This window comes from Cucurbita pepo, chromosome 11 (assembly GCF_057944985.1).
Source record: "Cucurbita pepo subsp. pepo isolate OVF chromosome 11, ASM5794498v1, whole genome shotgun sequence".
NCBI classification, from domain to species: Eukaryota; Viridiplantae; Streptophyta; class Magnoliopsida; order Cucurbitales; family Cucurbitaceae; genus Cucurbita; species Cucurbita pepo.
The window spans coordinates 14,807,591-14,826,802 of NC_141808.1; the positions used below are offsets into that span (position 1 = coordinate 14,807,591).

At 35.1% G+C, this 19,212-nt stretch overlaps 3 protein-coding genes across 5 annotated transcripts; 1 reads left to right on the forward strand and 2 right to left on the reverse strand.

Annotated features, from left to right (window-relative positions):
- Window positions 1-1,718: 1,718 nt before the first annotated feature.
- On the reverse strand, window positions 1,719-6,732 carry LOC111804772 (uncharacterized). 2 transcript variants are annotated; one of them, XR_015422879.1, is made up of 4 exons: window positions 6,032-6,732; window positions 5,894-5,950; window positions 3,150-5,189; window positions 1,719-2,971 (listed from the first exon to the last, which is right to left on the reverse strand). XR_015422879.1 is itself a non-coding variant. In XM_023689562.2 (2 exons), the coding sequence occupies exons 1-2, from the start codon at window positions 6,501-6,503 to the stop codon at window positions 5,919-5,921; spliced, it is 504 nt and encodes a 167-aa protein (XP_023545330.1). In that variant the 5' UTR covers window positions 6,504-6,730; the 3' UTR covers window positions 5,409-5,918. The 2 variants fall into 2 exon arrangements, 1 of the variants encoding a protein (XP_023545330.1); XM_023689562.2 differs by lacking the exons at window positions 1,719-2,971; window positions 3,150-5,189 and having other exon boundaries at window positions 5,409-5,950; window positions 6,032-6,730.
- On the forward strand, window positions 2,550-3,781 carry LOC111804757 (germin-like protein 5-1). The gene is made up of 2 exons (XM_023689545.2): window positions 2,550-2,684; window positions 3,128-3,781. Exons 1-2 carry the CDS (start codon window positions 2,564-2,566, stop codon window positions 3,661-3,663), a joined length of 657 nt encoding a protein of 218 aa, XP_023545313.2. The 5' UTR covers window positions 2,550-2,563; the 3' UTR covers window positions 3,664-3,781.
- A 3,835-nt stretch (window positions 6,733-10,567) lies between the features above and the next one.
- LOC111804738 (uncharacterized) lies at window positions 10,568-18,606 on the reverse strand. 2 transcript variants are annotated; one of them, XM_023689512.2, is made up of 7 exons: window positions 18,160-18,606; window positions 17,876-18,032; window positions 15,021-15,094; window positions 14,372-14,521; window positions 12,204-12,489; window positions 11,378-11,611; window positions 10,568-11,275 (listed from the first exon to the last, which is right to left on the reverse strand). In XM_023689512.2, exons 2-7 carry the CDS (start codon window positions 18,029-18,031, stop codon window positions 10,910-10,912), a joined length of 1,266 nt encoding a protein of 421 aa, XP_023545280.1. In that variant the 5' UTR covers window position 18,032; window positions 18,160-18,606; the 3' UTR covers window positions 10,568-10,909. The 2 variants fall into 2 exon arrangements, with proteins under 2 accessions (XP_023545280.1, XP_023545279.1); XM_023689511.2 differs by having other exon boundaries at window positions 17,876-18,068.
- Between the last annotated feature and the right edge of the window lie 606 nt (window positions 18,607-19,212).

A 19,212-nucleotide genomic window follows, 5' to 3' on the forward strand; every position in this document is an offset into this window, starting at 1 on the left:
GTGTGGTGGTTTGGTTAGGGAACCCAAAACACCTATTTATAGTGAGCCATTGGCTAAGAGGAAGAGATCATTTTGGCAAAGATGAACTTAACTTTTATTATATTATTTTTTTAAAACGACACGTTGTTCTTATTGATTCTCCACCACTTTTGTTTGTTTGTTTTGGTGCCATTTTAGTATCTATACTCGTTTCCTTATGTGCAAACCTTGCCTAATTGGTTTGGAGAGAAAGAGATAAAGGTGGAGAATAAGGATAACGGGCGTAGAGCCCGCCAAATGGTGTAGCACGAGTAGCGAGCAAGTGCTTGGTAGGCCAACAAACCCAGTAACTTGAGTGACTCGAGCAGGGCACTCGACGAAAGGGGAGCACATAGAGCAAGTACGAGAGATTGGAAGGACCACTACGAGAGGTCAAACCAAAAATCTATACAAGTCAGGGCTCGTCCCTGATTATTATTGAATCAAACAATACGAGGTCGTAGCATTGACCTCTTTTTTTATTGATTCAATATAATTAAGGGAAAAAAATCATGCAGTCCCCTACTGAGACAGAAAGTTTCAATCTTTCTCATGGCGGGAACAGAACAGGAAAGACCCAGCTAACCCGATTATTAAAAGCTCAAGGGCGATCTCTATATTTAAGAGAGAATGGGGAGTGAATCGAATGGTTCGGGCTCCTCTCAATCTTATTTGTAGTTAAGAATGGGGAAGGAGTCCGATGAAATTATATAGACCTAACCTAATTGTTCGGGCTCTAAATTTTTTTTATATTCAAATTTTTATTTTTAATAAAAGTAAAAATGTTAATTCTATTGATAATTTTTTTTAATAAAAAAAAAACGTTCTTATCAATGCCTTTCGTTTTTTCTTTTTTCCACCATTCAATAGTTCTGGTTCTACTGTTGGCAACGTTTAAGACATTTATTGTCACATGTCAATTTATTTTATTTTTATTTTTATTTTATTTTACTAAAATAAACGAAAATAAATAAATAGAACATATAATTTAAACAAAAAAGTAATTTATTAAAAAAATACTTTAAAAAAACTCGTAAAATTATTTTAAAAAATTATAAAGAACCGAAGCTTATGGGACCCTCTTGAAAGAAAGTTTAAGGGATTGAAGAGGACGAGGTCTAAAAAGAATCTCAATTCTCTTACATGTGCCTGAGCTGATCTTTCACGAGTTGCTTGTAATTAAATCTTACACTTAAAGTATTACCGATCATTCAATAAACAATTTATTTTTTATTCAACCATAAACTAAGTCACTTTCGAACTTGTGAGAAGGTGGAGTCACTCTCGAGCTATTAATAACCTTAGATTTTTCATATAATAAATAATATTAAATTTAAAATAAAATATTCAAATTGTTGGACATAAATCCCAACAATCTACCTCATAGAAACATTTCTTATAACCGTGTGTAAACCTTTTCCCTAGTAGACGCATTGTAAAACCATGAGAATGATGACAATATGTAATAGACCAAAGCGGATAGTATCTGCTAGCGGTGAGCTTGAGTTGTTACAAATTAACGTACAAATATCGTGTTTGTTATGGTTCGATGAAACTATATGGATGCAGTGTCGTACCTTGCTATGTGGAGTGAGCATTTTGTAACTATGTGGAGTGAGCATTTTGTAACTATGTCTGTGATGATGGTGTAAAACAAGATCATGGGTGTCGTGATATAGATGAATTTATTACAACGGAAAATTCTAGGACTACGGCTATCTCTATTCATTGTTTGAAATAATCGTGTGAGACCCATAAAATAAAATAATGTTATGTCAAATGTTGAATGAAAAGAGTATGTACTATTGTCGTGCTAGAAATTTCTCCCGTGTACAATTAGAGGAGTAACTGCGTGAGATCTCACATTGGTTGAAGAGAGAAACGAATCATTCCTGCTAAGGGTGTGAAAACCTCTCCCTAACACACACGTTTTAAAAAGGGAAAGCCTAAAGAAAACAATATCTACTGGCAGCAAGCTTGGACTGTTACAAATGGTATTAGAGCCAGACACCGAACAATGTGCCAACGAGGACACTAGGCCCCCAAGAGAGGTGGATTGTGAGATCTCACATCGATTGGAGAAGAGAAGGAAACATTCTTTTTAAGGGTGTGCAAACCTCTCCCTAACATACCCGGAAGTTTGAAAGAAAAAGCCTAAAGAAGACAATATCTACTAGCAATAGATTTGAGTTATTACACCAATTGAGAGAGACGACTTCGAGTCGGTGAGATCTAACTTCTCTTTAGTCAATGCTCCCAAGCGACGTAAAGGTGTCCGACCTGGAACGTTAACGAGTGTCGCAAAATTTCCACAAGAACAAACAAGATGGTGACAGGGGTCATGGACTTGCCTAAGAAGTGGCATCTTTGGTGCCTTCCATGCCCCATCTTCTCAAAAAAAAAATGCTATCATCATAACTTAATCAAAACTCAATTCATAGCTCAATTATATATTAACTTCTTCAACCAACCACCACCCACAACAACCACTTTTCTTTTTTCCCTTTTGCTCTCCTCTTCTTCTTCACCAAATTTCTTCACAATCATGAACATGAAGCTGCCTCTCCCTGCTCTGTTTGCTGCTCCTCTTGCCTTCTTCTTCTTCGCTGTCGCCGCTGCCGATCCCGATCTTCTTCAAGACGTTTGCGTCGCAGATCTTGCTTCAGGTACCTAAGCTCTGTTCTTTCAAGTTCGTAAAGGTTTTTAGGGTTCTTCTGGGTTTTCATTTGTTCATAGGTGGATAAAGGGTACAGGGTTTTTGTTCAAACAAGATACCTCACAATCTGGAATTGTCCATTTTGGACTTAAAACTCTAAGTGGATTTGCTTTGGTTTTCATTCAAAATGTCTCCATGTTCTTGATCTTCTTGATGTTCTTGATGTTCTTGATGTTCTTGATGTTCTTGATGTTCTTGAGCTAGAAATGAATTTGATCTTGTTTTCATTCGAAATGTCTGAAGATATCAGGAAATTCAGATTGATTCAAAGGATCTCCTCTGTTCTAATCCATGTTTAAGATCAGAAAAAATCATGTGCCCTAATTTATACCAGCATTCCCAAACAGTTTATATTTCCAGATCATGAACATTTTAACATTTGAATCAAATCAGGAATCAAGGTAAACGGATTCACCTGCAAGTCGAATTTCTCAGCAAACGATTTCTTCTTCGACGGATTGGCCAAACCAGGCGCCACGAACAATAGCCTTGGCTCGCGAGTAACCGGCGCCAATGTCCAATCAATCCCCGGCCTGAACACACTCGGCGTCTCCCTCTCGCGGATCGACTACGCCCCTGATGGCCTTAATCCACCGCACACGCATCCACGCGCCACCGAGATCGTGTTCGTCCTCGATGGCGAGCTCGACGTCGGCTTCATAACGACTGCTAATGTCCTCGTCTCGAAGTCGATCAAGAAGGGCGAGATCTTCGTCTTCCCCAAGGGATTAGTCCATTTCCAGAAAAACAACGGCAAGGTTCCGGCGGCGGTGATTTCGGCGTTTAACAGCCAGTTGCCTGGTACTCAATCGATTGCGGCGACGCTTTTCGCCGCATCTCCGCCGGTGCCTGATAATGTTTTGACGAAGGCGTTTCAGATTGGGACAAAAGAGGTCAAGAAGATCAAATCGAAGCTTGCTCCGAAATAATAGAGCAAATCAATGGAGGTTTCTGTAAATTGAAGATTGTATTTGGATCTGTCTTTTTCTCTGATTGATTTGAGTAAGAATTAGGATTTGGGGATTTGTTTTTCTCCTCTTTTTTTCACTCGTGTTTTATATAGTTCTCTTCCGTTCTTAGTATGAACTCGATCACCCTAAACCCAAAACCCTAAACAAAGTTAGGACGGCTTTTTCTTTTGTCATTTAGCGGGATAATTGCTATGAATAAACTAAAGAACGGTCCTTTTTTCAACCCTAAAAGAAAGTTCAATATTTGAAATATATTGGTTAGTTGTTCGTTCTTAGAACTATAGTCACTCCCACCTCCTCGTGCCAATCGCACGAGTTAATCGTTCATGCTTCATTCCATGCCTTTATCACTAACATTTACCACGGAGTGGAAAAAGAGAAACTCGAAACCAAAAATAAATATTGTCAAATTAATATATTTTGCCAATACGATCAAAAGATTCGAAACCATTCACTTCTTTTACACTTTAAAAATGAAGAACGAAGAACGAAGAATGAAAAACGAGGATCGAAGAACGAAGATCGAAGAACTGTTTTAAAAATTTATCTATTAAAGTGGAAAGGAGCAAGGCAACATACCCAATGAACAATGCCAAAACCTCCAAAGAAAAGCCACCAAACAGAGGAAGGAGCCAACATTCAAAAGCAGAAAGACCCACCAACCAGGCTATCAAAGGCAACCTCCAGCCAACCAAAAATGACTTAGCACCAGAAACCCAATAGATGCTTGAATTAAACTTGCGGGCATTTGATCACTTAGGAATGAATCAGAATAAGTGTAACAGTTCAAGCTCACCGCTAGAAGATATTGTCCGTTTTGGCTCGTTACGTATCGCCGTCAGTCTCACAGTTTTAAAACGCGTCTACTAAGGAGAGGTTTCCACACTCTTATAAGGAATGTTTTGTTCTCCTCTTCTCCAACCGATGTGACATCTTACAATAAGGCTTCTCAGAAACTCGAGACACGTCAAAATTTTAATGAAAAGTTATAAAATAAAAAATCCTAAGTTCCGCCATTTGCTAACTCAATCCAAAATATAACTAGAATTTGTATTTTCATTCTTGAGGTGAACTAACCATAAAGGAGAGGAAAAAATGGGCATGTATTTGCCATCAGCTTAGCCCCTTAAAAGAATCATTTGTTGGTTTAAGATCAAAACGGTCCAAGTCCACCGCTAGCAGATATTTTACTTTTTGGACTTTTCCTTTCGGGTTTCTCCTCAAGAGGACAAAATCTGCTAACCTAAAACAAGCCGCTACCGTTCCACTGCAACCATTCGACCCAAAGAAGACAATATCTGCTAGCGGTGGGCTTGGGGCGTTACAATAAGTATCACTAGCGAAGTTTCTAGCATACCATCAACTTAACTTCCATGAACTAAAACGGGGCGATGAAGAAGAACAGCAGACTAAGTTGTCCGATACAAGTCTCGATTTCTCGTACATATAAAATAGGAGACACAAGTGCATAATACTTGATCTTTCTGTAGATAAGCAAAGAGTGTTGTAATCACTATAGCTGTTCATAAGTATAGAGCCTCTAGCTTTAACCATTCAACATTCATGTTACTCGGTCCGAAACATTAAGGATATCGTACACAAATAACATCGTCGGATCATCCAAAAACAATAAAAAAAAAAATGTAAAACTCATTCAAGAACTGTAGAACTCAATCTGGATTTTCAAATGTCAAAAGTGAGGATTGAAAACTTGATGCTCAGTAAAAGTTAATTTGGTCAATATATTCCGGCTATGAACATACATCATCAATAGGATACTATCTAATAAACCAAACACACAATTTCTCTCATTTGCATAGCAGAGAATTGATCAAATCTATCAATCCATGAACAACATTAAACTACAGAACACAGAATAGAATCGTCGAGTTCATCCGGGACACGACGAAAAAACGTAAAACTCCTTCAATGATCATAGAACTCATACTCAGATTCTCATATGACAGAAGTATGGAATGTAAAGTAAAGCTAATTTGGTCAACATATTCCTTTGGAGTATGCATTCCAACTATGAACATATATCAATAGGCTACTATCAAATAAACTAAACAGAACGCCAGAGCTTCATCAAACACTAAATTTCTCCTATTTGCTTAGCAAACAAGAGAAGATTGTGGGGAAAAGTTGATCAAATCAATCAATCCGTGGATAACAATTCGTTACATACCTCAACAAGCAAAACCCAATTGAATTTAATGTTTTCTTCCAGTGCCCATATGAACATCTACAAACAAAAACCATAGCAATATCATCAAACTTCATGAACTATCAAGTTTAATTAAGAACAGGAAAGATGAATGAATACCCAAGTGAGGATTGGATTCCTTGGAATAGAAATCATTCTTCTCAATAAGAACTTTCAACATTTCATTAGTGAACTTCCGGTGATTAGGATCAGTCGGAGGCCCATTCTTAGGATCTGAAATTGAAAGTTTCATGAAACAGAAACCACAGCCCTGATTAACGCTTCCATCAAAAACCCTTTTATCGGAAGAACTTGTTCTTCTAGTACAATCAACAGAAGAAGAAGAAGAAGAACAAGAAGAAGAATCTCTCTTAATCCTCCGCCGAAGAATCTGTTTCTTCGCCTTTCGAAATGGATACAACATCACTCGTTTCGCCTTTCCAAAACCCTTCTGTTCACCCAAATCAGGCGCGATAATTTGGGCCTTCGCCATACTTTTACGACGCTCATCGTCTTCATCATCACCATCGTCATTAACACCACTGCAACCAACATCTGAGAGATGATTCTCAGCATTTCCTGATTCCAACATATATGAATGTAAAATCCCAAACCGAAGAACAAGAATAAAAGGGAGAAAACGGGGATTGGGATTGAATTGAAATGAATTTCTTCGAAAATACGAATTGGATTGCGCTTGTTTTCCTGTATACTGTGAGAATCAGAACGCAATTTGTTTGTGAAATCAAAAAATTGAAGCCTCCAAGTGAGGTGGGCGTTCGATGAACAGAGGCAGGTGGCGCCAAGTTTATGGAACGGTGAGTGATGGGCTAATTGGTAATTTCCATGATGATTTTGCTATTTTATAAATATATCAATTTATTTAAATATTTATTTATTTATTTATTTATTTCCTCGATATACCATTTTTATATTATATAAATAATAAGTTAAATTTTAAATATTTTAAATTACATAAAGTTTAAATATAAAAATAGGGTAATAAAAGAAAATAATAATTATGTTTTGTATTAAAAGAAAAATAATTAATAAAATAAAATTGTGAGCGAGAAAGAATAATTAATTAAAATGGGGTGAGACCTCGGGAATAAGAATGAAATTCATATTGAAGTTTTAGATCGAGATTCAGACTCGAGCGATGAGCTCTACTGGTTGATTTTATTTCGACATTTTAGTAACCAACATCCATGAAAATGAAAGTTTTTATTCTCGTTCTTGAAGTAAATGGGACGTAAAGTCAGACATTACAACTAAATAGATTAAATTGAAGCTAAACGTAAATCACGAGTACTTAACCAAATTGAATTTCAGATGAAGCATAACTTACACGGCAAGCAATTTCTTAGTGCCTTCACGACAAAAATTCGAAATTCGTTTTTGTGACACCCGAGGAGGGGTACATGAATGAACAGAAACCATATCTAAACGAGAGTGATCATGAGGATAGGATGACTAAGAAAGACTTGATAAAAGTTACTGCCTCTACTAACAAAATATACATTTCTCTTCGATGGCTCCATCATAGAAACTTCATGGTTAAACGTGCTTTAACTTAGAGAATCTTTAAAGTAATTTTAATATTCAAAAGAAAATAATTATCTTTTTAGACTAAGATATAATATTATTTTTTGAATATTACTTAAAAAAATAACATAAAAAATTCTGGACGGGACCATGCACGGGAACCCGCTCACTTTTTTAATAGAAATTATCTATAAAAATACTTCTTGGAGATTAATATATTTTTAAAAAAATATATAAAAAGACGGAAAAAAAATTCCTTGTAGTGAACTTGAACTCGATCCGTCTTAAATTCTCCATGAAGAATTTCTGCTTCGATCCCTACAAAAATAAAAGAAGAATTCCATGAAGACGAAGACTAAAATAGGAGGTGGGGACAGGAACCGAGACGTGAAAGGCCCTGCTCCACAGGCATCTCTAGTGACTTCATCTGTTTCTATTGTTTTGATGACCTTGTTAATTTTGGACCCGACTTTTAGGCTTGAGCTAATTCGAGATGAACCCGTTCTTTCCTTCCCGACTTCGACTCCGTCCTTCCATAATGAATTTGGACTAAATTAATTTGAATCCAACCACCATGACGTATAATTTAATTTGGACTAAATTAATTGCATTGTTAATTTAAATTTATTATTCAACAACTATCATTTTACCATTTTGTTCGACGTTGACTCGAGAATGTATTCGAGTCTCATAAGTTAAATAAGACAAATATTAATTACGCGTGAGAAAATATAATAATGATTATAATAATTTTAAAAACACTAAAATATATATATATTAAAAATTAAAAACTAAAATATTTATTTTTAAAATTACATTTTAAATCTTTTCTAATTAAAATAGAATAAACCAAATATTTAATTAATTTTTTTTTAAAATTTCCATTAAATTTAATTAATGCATAAATAAAACGTATCTCATAATTCTCGAATTAAAGCAATATTTTAATCCGTTTAAATAATTAATATATATATATATGTGTGTGTGGGGCTCGTTAAGAACTAATACCTCGAAAATGGTGAATAAAAAAAGTTGCTAAAATAAAAGAATTACATACACGCCATTAATACGAACATGAATCAAAGCAACGAACTCGAAGAGGAATTATAAGACAAAGTAGGAAGTCCCCATTGCGTTAAGAAGATGACGTTAGCACATACATCTTCGACCTTCATTCTATTCACAATCTCCCTGATTCTTCTCGACAACAAGACCAAAAACGATACCTTCAAACTAAAACTCCTCGACCTCGTAAGCCGATACAATCGAAAACCCTTCTTGCTTCTCTTCAGTGTTTTCTTCATCCATCGACGTCTACACTTAACCACGTCATTACCTTCACAGTGTAGCTTCTCATACTGATTCCACCGACGTCCTCCAATGCCAGAAGCCTCCAAAAGACCCATTTGCTCAGTACTTTAGATCAAGGATTCGAGCTTCTGAACTGTTAGGTCAAATATGTATGCTATGCTCGGGCTGACGAGGGACGAGTTTCTAAGTTTCGAATATGGACGGGATTGCAGAAATTTATAGAGTGACGGGTGAGGCTCCCCTATGATACGAGTCGAGTATTAAAATGTGGAAGGAGTAGGTGGTAGGAGTGTCTTTATTCATAAAATTCAAAGGAAGAATATTGGAAGGCATGTGCAATGATATATGTGCATGTTAGGTTAAAAAGGCATAAGGCCAATCATTGGGAAAGCAAGAGAATATATTTGTGCGGCTGAGATCTACCAGCTTTATTTATTTATTAATTAATTAATTAATTTATTTATTTATTTATTTATTTCTGGTCCTCGAAGTTTAATATATTATGAAATGTGACACAGGTTGTCAAACTTTGACCCCTCGTCACCCACTAACTTGATATTTTTAATTTGCAATTAGAGTCCTATAAAAGTGTCTATTTTAATATTTGACACTGTTTCTAATTTTTAAAAATTTAAGTTTAATATTATTTGATATGAACCGAGAGACGTCAATTATACAATATGCTTCAATGAAGATGTGAAAAAAATATTGTTAAAATTATCAAAAGATATTTCAATTCATAACTCGTTGAAGAATAATGAAGTTTTATGTTATAAATTTTTGGGTGGATTACAATTTAGAGTAATTTAGAGTTATTGTATTTCATTAACGTATTTTAAGACTTTTTATTTACTATAGGTTACAATTACATAATGGTTAATTATGGGCATTGAGTATGAATGTTACCACTCTTGAAATGCCTTTAATAGTTTCATTTTGAGCCTATGTAAAGTCTATGTATGTTATATTTGTAAGAAGATTTGAAAAATACAGTAGTTTCTTTGTAATTATATGTAGTTTAAGTTGCATGTAGAATCATTCAAGCTCGACATGATCAATTTTGCTTGTGGAGTGATTTGAATCTCAAACAATATTCTTGCTTTGAGATATTCGATCAAGGTTGCATGTAGAATCATTCAAGCTCGACATGATCAATCTTGCTTGTGGAGTGATTCGAATCTCAAACAATATTCTTGCTTGAGATATTCAATCAACAAGGTAATCCGAATCTTACTCCCCTTGTAGTGATTTCCACATATCATTATTGTTATTTTATTTTTAATGTTGTTCGAGAACGAAGTCGAGTTTTAAGGTTTTGTTCGATGTTCAGTAATTCTAATTACGTTGGATTAATCAATCAGGAGACAATGTAGTTATCGTGTAAGGTAGAATAAGCTTGTTCCTAATGCACTCAATGAACTGTTTTCGACTCGAGTCAGGTAAAACTTGTTCATCGATCATCTTGAGGTCATGATACTACTTGTTATCATCTCAGCTTCCATCGTATACTACTGTGATGTCTGACATCTCCGCTGAGAATAATTTAAAAATCTTGATATCATAAATGTAAACACAAGAGTTGATCTGAGTGGAAGATATTGAATCTAAGGAGAAAATTCTTCCAACTTGGATTCTCGATCTCAAAAATTGAGAAAATAAGAGTCGAGAACAATGGAGTCGACCAAATCAATATATTCAAAGCAAAACGAGCAATTTAGAGCTCTCCAAGAACACCGTTAGCCGTATGTGTCGAATCGACAATGCACATGGAAACAATATGCAAGCATTGAAAGGACAATATCACATCAACACACCAAGAAAACTAATCATTTCCAAATACATACAAACATGAATCTTCAACTTAGACATGTAGCAAAGTATCAGTATGATAATTTAAATGAATTTATATGCATGCTTGTGTATCACACCTAATTTTTAACAAATTAGAACCATGTATATACACCACCGAGTCGGAGAAACACGCCATTGTACACGATTTTCGGTTATGCTGCAATATCAATGTGCACAAACGTCCCAGAAACGAAAGGTACACCCTAAAATCTCTATATGTAACTTTCTTTCTTTACGTATTCCCTTCACGTAAGATCTTTCTTTTCTTCCCCTACCTGTCCACTATTCTCGTTACCTCCTCTCCGTGTCGTCTGCTGCAGCAACTTTCGAGGGGTAACTAGACATATCCAAGTCGATAAGCGACATGTCGAATGGTGTGGATAAAGAGTTTGCGGCATCCATAAGAAGAGAAGACTTCATTGCATCGGAATGTGCTGGTTCGAGGGCTAACTCGGAATCATTCGGAGTACTTGAACTTGAAGACGAGATTGTGGAAAGCTGAATGTCATCTATCTTGTTTCCAAACACGTGTTTGTTTCTTCTAACAGCGTCCATCTCAGGCCCGGTAGGCACAAAGGTGCGTGATCGATACTTCCTTGTTCCTTCATCTCCATCGCTATGATTATAAAGAACATAGTCATGATAAGTTGGTGCAAACTGCAAAAGAAATGTGGTGAAGTCAATAAACAAACCAGCAAAGAGATACCAAACCATCTACAAAAGAAGCTAACTTGAAAACTACTCTACATCAAGCCTCACCTGGTGGACCGTGTCGTGGTAGAAGTCGTTCAATTTTACGGCATGTGCAAGACTTCCCGTGAGACCATGCGAACCGCCAATATTAGCTCCTGCATATTCTTTGTATGGGAATGCATAAAGATGGCCTAAAGCAGCTATAAGCATCTCAATGCATATAATGAAATTTTGAAATTGAGCGGCTTCCTCTGCACTCTTGATGAATTGAGTTTTTGCAGCAAGAAACACAAGGACGCCCTAAACCAAAGTACAAAGCAAAGAAATTTTATGAAAACAAAAAAAAAAGGTTCGGTTTATTCTACATACTTCAGGCTGAAAACATCTAAAATATTATAATAACAATAATAATAATATAAAATAAATAAAAAAAGGAACATTTTGGTGATACCAATCAAGGAAAAAGGGATTGTTAGCTTGTTTTTTTCCATAGATCAAGAAAGCTATTAATCAAGTGCCTGGCGAGGGCAGGTAGAACAATTCCCCTGTATTGGCATTTAATTTCATTCATAGAGAAATTTCCTATACTAATATGTAATTGTTACATGCTTGCACAGTATCAAAGAGATCGTTCATTGAAGCAATTAACATCACGTTTTATCTTGTAATTCGGGTTTTCTAAAGTCCAACCCGTCTTTTGTTCTATGATTTTTTAGGAAAATATACTGCAAAACAGTTTTTCCCCCATAAAAGATTACAGTAACACTTCAGGAGCATTATATTTAACCTTCCTCTGAATGCCTTCCAAAAACAAACATAAATGCCGCATACACACTAACAAAGGAAACATCTGTATGGAAACAACATGTGAGAAAAAGGAAAGGTCGTTTACCTGCCAGTAAGTCAGGAAGACAACAGATTTAATGATGATGAACTTCGGGACCGGGTTAAATGGTTGAAGTAAGTCTTTGCATGCCACATAAAACAACGCCAAAGCATAAAGAGCCATTGTGTATGAGAGAGTATAGATAATGGTGAGATAAAGGTATGATTGTTTTGGATTGAAATTTCCATCTTCATACTTCCCTTTCGCATACAAAATAAGTGTAACAGCAACCAATATAGGCTTCAGAATCACAAATTGCAAACAGCCTTGCTTGCACCTCCGTATAAAACGCCTGCGTCAAAAGCTACCCGTAAGGTTATCTGACAAAATTTCAGACTGACATTTTTCTCTCTTGTTAAGAGAGAAAAGATATATTTCTCCAACAGAAAGACATTAGATAAAAAGTCACCTTGATTAGATAAAACTTCTAATAAAGATCATCGAACATGGGGAAGCTTACTTATATATTCCTTACTATTCAAAACAGACTATTATACCAAAAATGAAAAAGAGCTCTGCAAATGGAGAGCAGAAAGCACTTATTAATACAAAGAAAGCTCTGCCCACAATCGAACTTGATTCAGTTTTCTAAATAAAAACAATATCGACAAAATGCAGACTTTCTGATGAAACAAACTCAAAACGAATGGCAGTAATAAGGAAGCACAGAGCACGAAGAAGCAACAAATGCAAGAACAGAACCTAGCCTTATATAGCCAAGGAACCATCGTGATGCACACTTATGCCGAGGCGTTATGCAACAGATTCAGACACTTCGGTTAGTCTCCCTCCCCAACCTACTGAACTGGCCCTCTATTCATTCATCAAAGCATGCAACAACTGACAAGTAAGCTCTTTCTGTCTCTTTCTTTCTCTATTCCCTCCAACCCTCCCTCCTCTCCATCTCTCTCTTCATTTCACTCTCTATATATCTCTCTCTTTATCTCATTCTAACAATTCTCTGCCTTTCGCTCCATTTGTTTCCCTATTTTCCTCTCTCCATCTCATATCACTGTCAGTCTCTTTAATTTCACTCTTCCGCTGTCTTGAATTCAAGAGTGGGTTGTTTATCATTTGCACATTGACTCTTCATCAAACAAAGGTCCAGGTCCAAAATGAGATCCAACCTAGAAATGATGCTCGCTTGGCAAATCCCCAAGGTATTGGATTTCAAAACCTGGACAACCAGGCCAACCCATGGTGATTGCAAAAAGGCACTACATTTATTGAGAAAATGTATTCAATAAACATGTGGAGTTTAATAGATATTGAATACGACAAAATGCTAAACCATCAAAAGGAGTTTATTTGACTTGCTATTGCTAGTGACATTGTCTCATAGAATCAAGAAGCGAAAGAACAGCTTGGGAAAGATATTATTTTAGATGAATGGACGAATAGCAAGCACAAGAAGAAATAACAAGAAACACAAATAGTTCAAAATATTTTGATACCTACTCCTTGGACTACATTGTGTCCGTTCTAAAGGTTTTGAGCCCTCTAGCTTGAGACATCTAGATCCATATCCTCCTCAGAGATATATCAATGAGGCTACGAATCTAGCACTGAGGAAGCAGTAGCTAATACTTATGGTGAAAACGGATGAAAGTACAGAGAAGTATTTTTTTTTATTCAAGTCCAAACATTGAGCAAAAGATAATGAACGGATTAAGGGATGTTGCCCAAAAAGAGAGCAGAAGGTATTTTTGATAAATTATACCCATGACTATTAGGAAAATAATTACTAGAGACGGGGAATTTCACCACTTGCTCTTTCATTTGTGCTTTGCCCTATCATTATTATTATTATTATTATTTTTAAGAACAACTTCACTGAAAAGGTTAATGTGTTTATTTCTAAATTAATGCAGAATGAATAAAACAACGAACTAAAGGTACCCTTTTTTTTCTGGATGAGAAACTAAGAACCCATATGTCCACTCAAAAACAAAAGAACAGCCAAAGGGCTTGGGATAGAGAGACCCCCTCCCCAAAGCAACTCTATAAGAAAGCCTTCCAATCGCTATTGTTAGTAATCATGGAGAAGGAATAGTATACATCTATCACATTAGAAGAATTTAACATAACTCAACTTATACTATTATATGCTGCCGTAATAACTCAAAAATTATATCAATCCAAAATAAAACAAAGTTTAACTTTTGCAAACTTACCCATCTAGTGGTAGTGGAGGAAGGCAACATGTCATCAAGTACCACGATGGCTTTAATACACGACCACTTAAACTTATTACAACAGCTCCAGGACCACCAACCCATGCCAGACACAATGACAGAAAATTGTAAATGACCCAAGCTTCATAGCTAAAAGAAATCATAAAGTTAATAGTTAGATATTTGATCCATAACTGTAACCAAAGGACAATGAAATTAAAGTTCTTTACTATTAAATGAAGCCATGAGAGTTAAAATTATCATATTCCATTTTTATTCTATTTTTTAGATTGCATACAACCTCTATACACTAGGAACCTTTGGATAAAGGAGTGCTCAAGAGAACCATGTTTTAGATGGCAATTAAGAACCCACACTGGCAGGAAAAGGAATGGCCAAGAGGCTGTTAAACATATGATAGTGAAGAAAAAACTAGAGAAGTTTGTACTTTTTTTGTTGGCATTAGCAATCTTCCGCAAGTAGACCCCAAACAATTAATTACATTGGCTTCTAAACTATGAATGCTTTGAAAGTTAAACCCTTGTCAAAATTAAAGATGCGAGAAAAGTAAACAAGCAGCTCTGCATAATAGAAATAGACATAAACTTCAGAATTTCATAAACAGTTTGATTTAGCAGTGACTACTTACACTTCCCGTATGGAATTAAAATAGATTGAACTCGAAGGTAAAACAAGAGACAAGAAGGACATCAGTGCATAAACCTGTAATCCAAGGAAGCACTTTTAGAATTTGCGAATAATGTATTGCAAAAGGGAAAACAAAAAGAGAAAGAAGGAAAGAACACAAACAAAGGATTTAGTTAGAAATTACATATATAAAAGCATAATAAGGCACATCTTGAGAATAACCAACAGTAAACTTCGAGAATTTGGAGCCAAGAGATGGTGTGAAAAGGAGAGATGAATGAATAACATATTATGCAAACAATAGTTGTAGTCAGATACAACTATAATCCTCTGTCACGATTGTTAGATGAATACGACTCTCCACAATGGTATGATATTGTCCACTTTGAGCATAAGCTCTCATGGGTTTGCTTTAGGCTTCCCCAAAAGGCCTCAAAACAATAGAGTTAGTATTCCTCACTTATAAACCCATGATCATTCTCTAAATTAGCCGATGTGGGACTTCCATCATCCAACACCTCCCCTCGAACAAAGTGCGCCTCCCCTTAATCGAGGCTCGACTCCTTTGGAGTCCTAGTCATTTTTTACTGCCTTCGAGGAGGTTTGGCTCCTTTTCTTTTGGAGTTCTTTGTTCGATATTTGAGGATTTACCAATCCATTGGCACGACTAAGTTTAGGGCATGGCTCTGATGCCATGTTAGACGAACACGACTCTCCACAATGGTATGATATTGTCCACTTTGAGCATAAGCTCTCATGGCTTTGCTTTGGGCTTCCCCAAAAGGCCTCAAACCAATGGAGTTAGTATTTCTCACTTATAAACCCATGATCATTCTCTAAATTAGCCGATGTGGGACTTCCATCATCCAACAACGGTTAACCATTTGTAATCTAAGAACACAATTTATTCATGGTTTCTAACTCTATTCTTGAACGTAGGTCCAAATAGTTCTGCACCAAAATGTTAATAGAGGAACTTGGTCCCAATCATACGATGGCTTTGCAACCATAAGCAAATGAAAGGTAATTAAAGAATTGGATGATTCCACACCACATATTTTTAATTTGAAACAGATTATAGGAAAAAGAAAATTTTCCATTTGTCATTTACCCAGCAAATTAATACTCTTAAGAGCTAGCAGGGAAATTTTTTACTTGTGGGTTTTTCTTTTCCATATCACAAAGGACTAGGAGAGGTTCTTTATGGAAATTAGGATTGATTGCATTAGAAGAAAGGCAACGGATTTATAAGGGAAAGCACCAGAGCTTCCTAAGCTACAAAAGATCTCTCTGACTTTGGAGTTAACATCATATAATCATTCTGAACAAGACTAACTCATTTGCTCATTTCTGCTTCAAAACAAATTCTTTAAATCTTGCAGCTATTAACCACGTTCTACTGATTTTATTATTATTATTTTCTTTTTTGGAGCAGGGGAATGTAAAAATTCTAGGAACATCCCTTAGAAAGGAGCCTGGTGCAATGTTGTCGTCAGTATAGAATGTGTTCCGTATGCTACAGCACCCATGGATGAACAAATTTTCTTATTAAAAAATAAAGATTTGAGTACATGGAGAAACACAAAAAGAAAAAAGCTTGTACAAAGAGAACAAAATGCAGAATGAACTCCCTTCTCCATGCTTTTTCTTCCCTTCAAGTGATAATCCTAGACAGGTTCCTTCTGGAATCCTATGTGATCAATGATTTATAAAGGTCCTTCTTCTCAGTAGCAGTCGTTCTTCTCAAAAAGGGAAAGATTCAACCTTATTAAGACTACTTGGAACGGTATGCCTCTATAGCTCCTTTCAATGTTTAGACTACCTAACGATGTAAGCCAATATATTAGAGATGCTCATGCTTGTTCGGGGCATCTTGGGCTTGATAAGAAGAACAGGGCATTTCCATGTTCATTCTGATGTTCATTTCATTACTTCCCTTTGGATTTTAGCAGCAACTTGTTTTCCTTCTGAAATTTTCTCTCAATTTTTTACGGTGGTTGCTCCTTATTGTTGCCCTGGTTTTTTGTGACTTCTATTGTATTTCTTACATTTTCCTTAATGAATGTGGTGCTATTATCAATAATAACCATAGCAGTAAAAATAATACTAAAATCGACAAATCATTTCTTAATTAAAAAAAAAAACTTCCACTGTTAGTACACGAAACAATGGGAATGGATCCATATTTTCTCTTCATAATGAACTGTCATGAAGCTCTTCTCCTTCTCAGGGAAATCTCCTTCAAACGAGCATCATTTTCTTTTCAAATATTTACAGCCTAGACATCCTTTATCCAGGGTCAAAGAAATCCAATCCTAGCTATCTAAACTGTTCCACTTTCAATATTTGAACTTTCCCAATTGAAGTCTCCGAAATTTCTCCAAAGTTATGCTAGTTTGATGGAATTTGGAAAGAAGATAAGAATGGAGGCTAAGAAATCTTGAGAAAAAGCTAAACAAACTGCCTCTCTCACATTTCAAACTTATACTCAACTTCCTCTATGGTCAGAAGTTAGACTCTTGTGATTTTCCAACAACTGAGCTTCCTCCACGGACAAATAATATATTATTTTATAATATAAAGTAAAGAGTCTAAGAATGCACACAGGATAACAAAATGAAAAACAAACAACAAATGAACGAGTGTATAAATTGTCGTGAAATCAAGAAACTCAAGCTTGAATCAAGCATAAGGAACATAATGTGTAGTTGTGCATAAATCAGAGATACATGATCTTCAAGCATGAAAATGTCAACAAGGAAGCTTCAAAACTAAACCACAACAAAAAAAAAAAAAAAAACAAAACCGAAAGATCCGTTCTTAAATATATACAAAATGGGAGGAAGGAAAACTAACCGGGACCATAAAAATGATCCGCACGATATATCGTTGATAAGTAGGTTCCGTATAGTTCAAAAGATGCCGGTAGATATGAAAAACTGCCAGAGCAATGGCTCCAACCGTGCAAATAAACGCAATAATGCTGTAGTAGATAGGAACCACTTCCCCCATTCTGAAAATTGATAACCAAGGTGCGTGCACAAATTATCTACAGGATCAAATTAGTAGTTTTTTGTGAAGGAATGATAATTCATCAACACCAAAGACATATTAACCAGGAAGAAAAATACTTCACTTGCCTGTTGCTGCTTCAGAAGCCTGATCCCGACAACAAATGAGAAGATTCACAGAAACCCTAGAGTCTGCCACCAAATGAAGAATTGACTGGAGGCAGACCGCGAAATAGAACCGTCAAACGACTTCGGCTACTGAACACTCAGTGTATTTCGCATAGCATTGAAAAACTACCAGAATTCCACAAACGAATTGAACGAGAACTCGTATGAAACGCCATAATTGAAACTTATTTCAGAAATTAAGAAATCGATAGAGCATCATCAACTTCCCTGGAGATTGAAAGGTAAGAATGTATAGCAGGCGGATCTGGCGGTGGAAGTGAAATGGAAAAAGAAGAAGAAAGTGTTGGAATTGAAACGAAGAAGACGAAGAGAAAGCTGAGCTGGAAATGAACAATGGCGGCTTCGAGTCTCGCGGAAGAACACCCGAATACCTTGCAAACTCAAAGTACGGAATAAAAATGGTTTAATTATTATAAAAAAAATAAAATTAATACAAATATATTTTATCATAAATACCCATTTAACTTTTTTATTTTTCATTTAATACCCTTTAAACTTCTTTAAATTTTCCATAAATATTCTTACCTTTTTAAACAACATAACTTTAAAAACTTTTTTAAAACAAATTTAAGAATATTAATTAGCTATTAATATTAAATATTTTTTCATTTTTATAAAAAATTAAAAATATCTTTTTTGAAAATGTTAAAATATTAATTAATGGTTAAAAGTTCACCGTTATTATTTAAATATATTTTTTAAACTATCTAAAATTAATAGTAAATATATTTTTTATTTTTTTAAATTTTAAATTTTAAATTTTAAAAATATTTATATATATATATATATATATATATATATATATATATATATATATATATATATATATATATATATTTTAAGTTAAAAAGTCGTAGATTCTTTAATTTTTTGAAAGTTAAATTATAATTTTAGTTAATTAATATTGTTATTTCTAAGTCTATTTAATTTTTGAATTTTTAGAAATATTTAATAAATTTTTGAATTTTCAATTTTATATTATAAATAATTCAC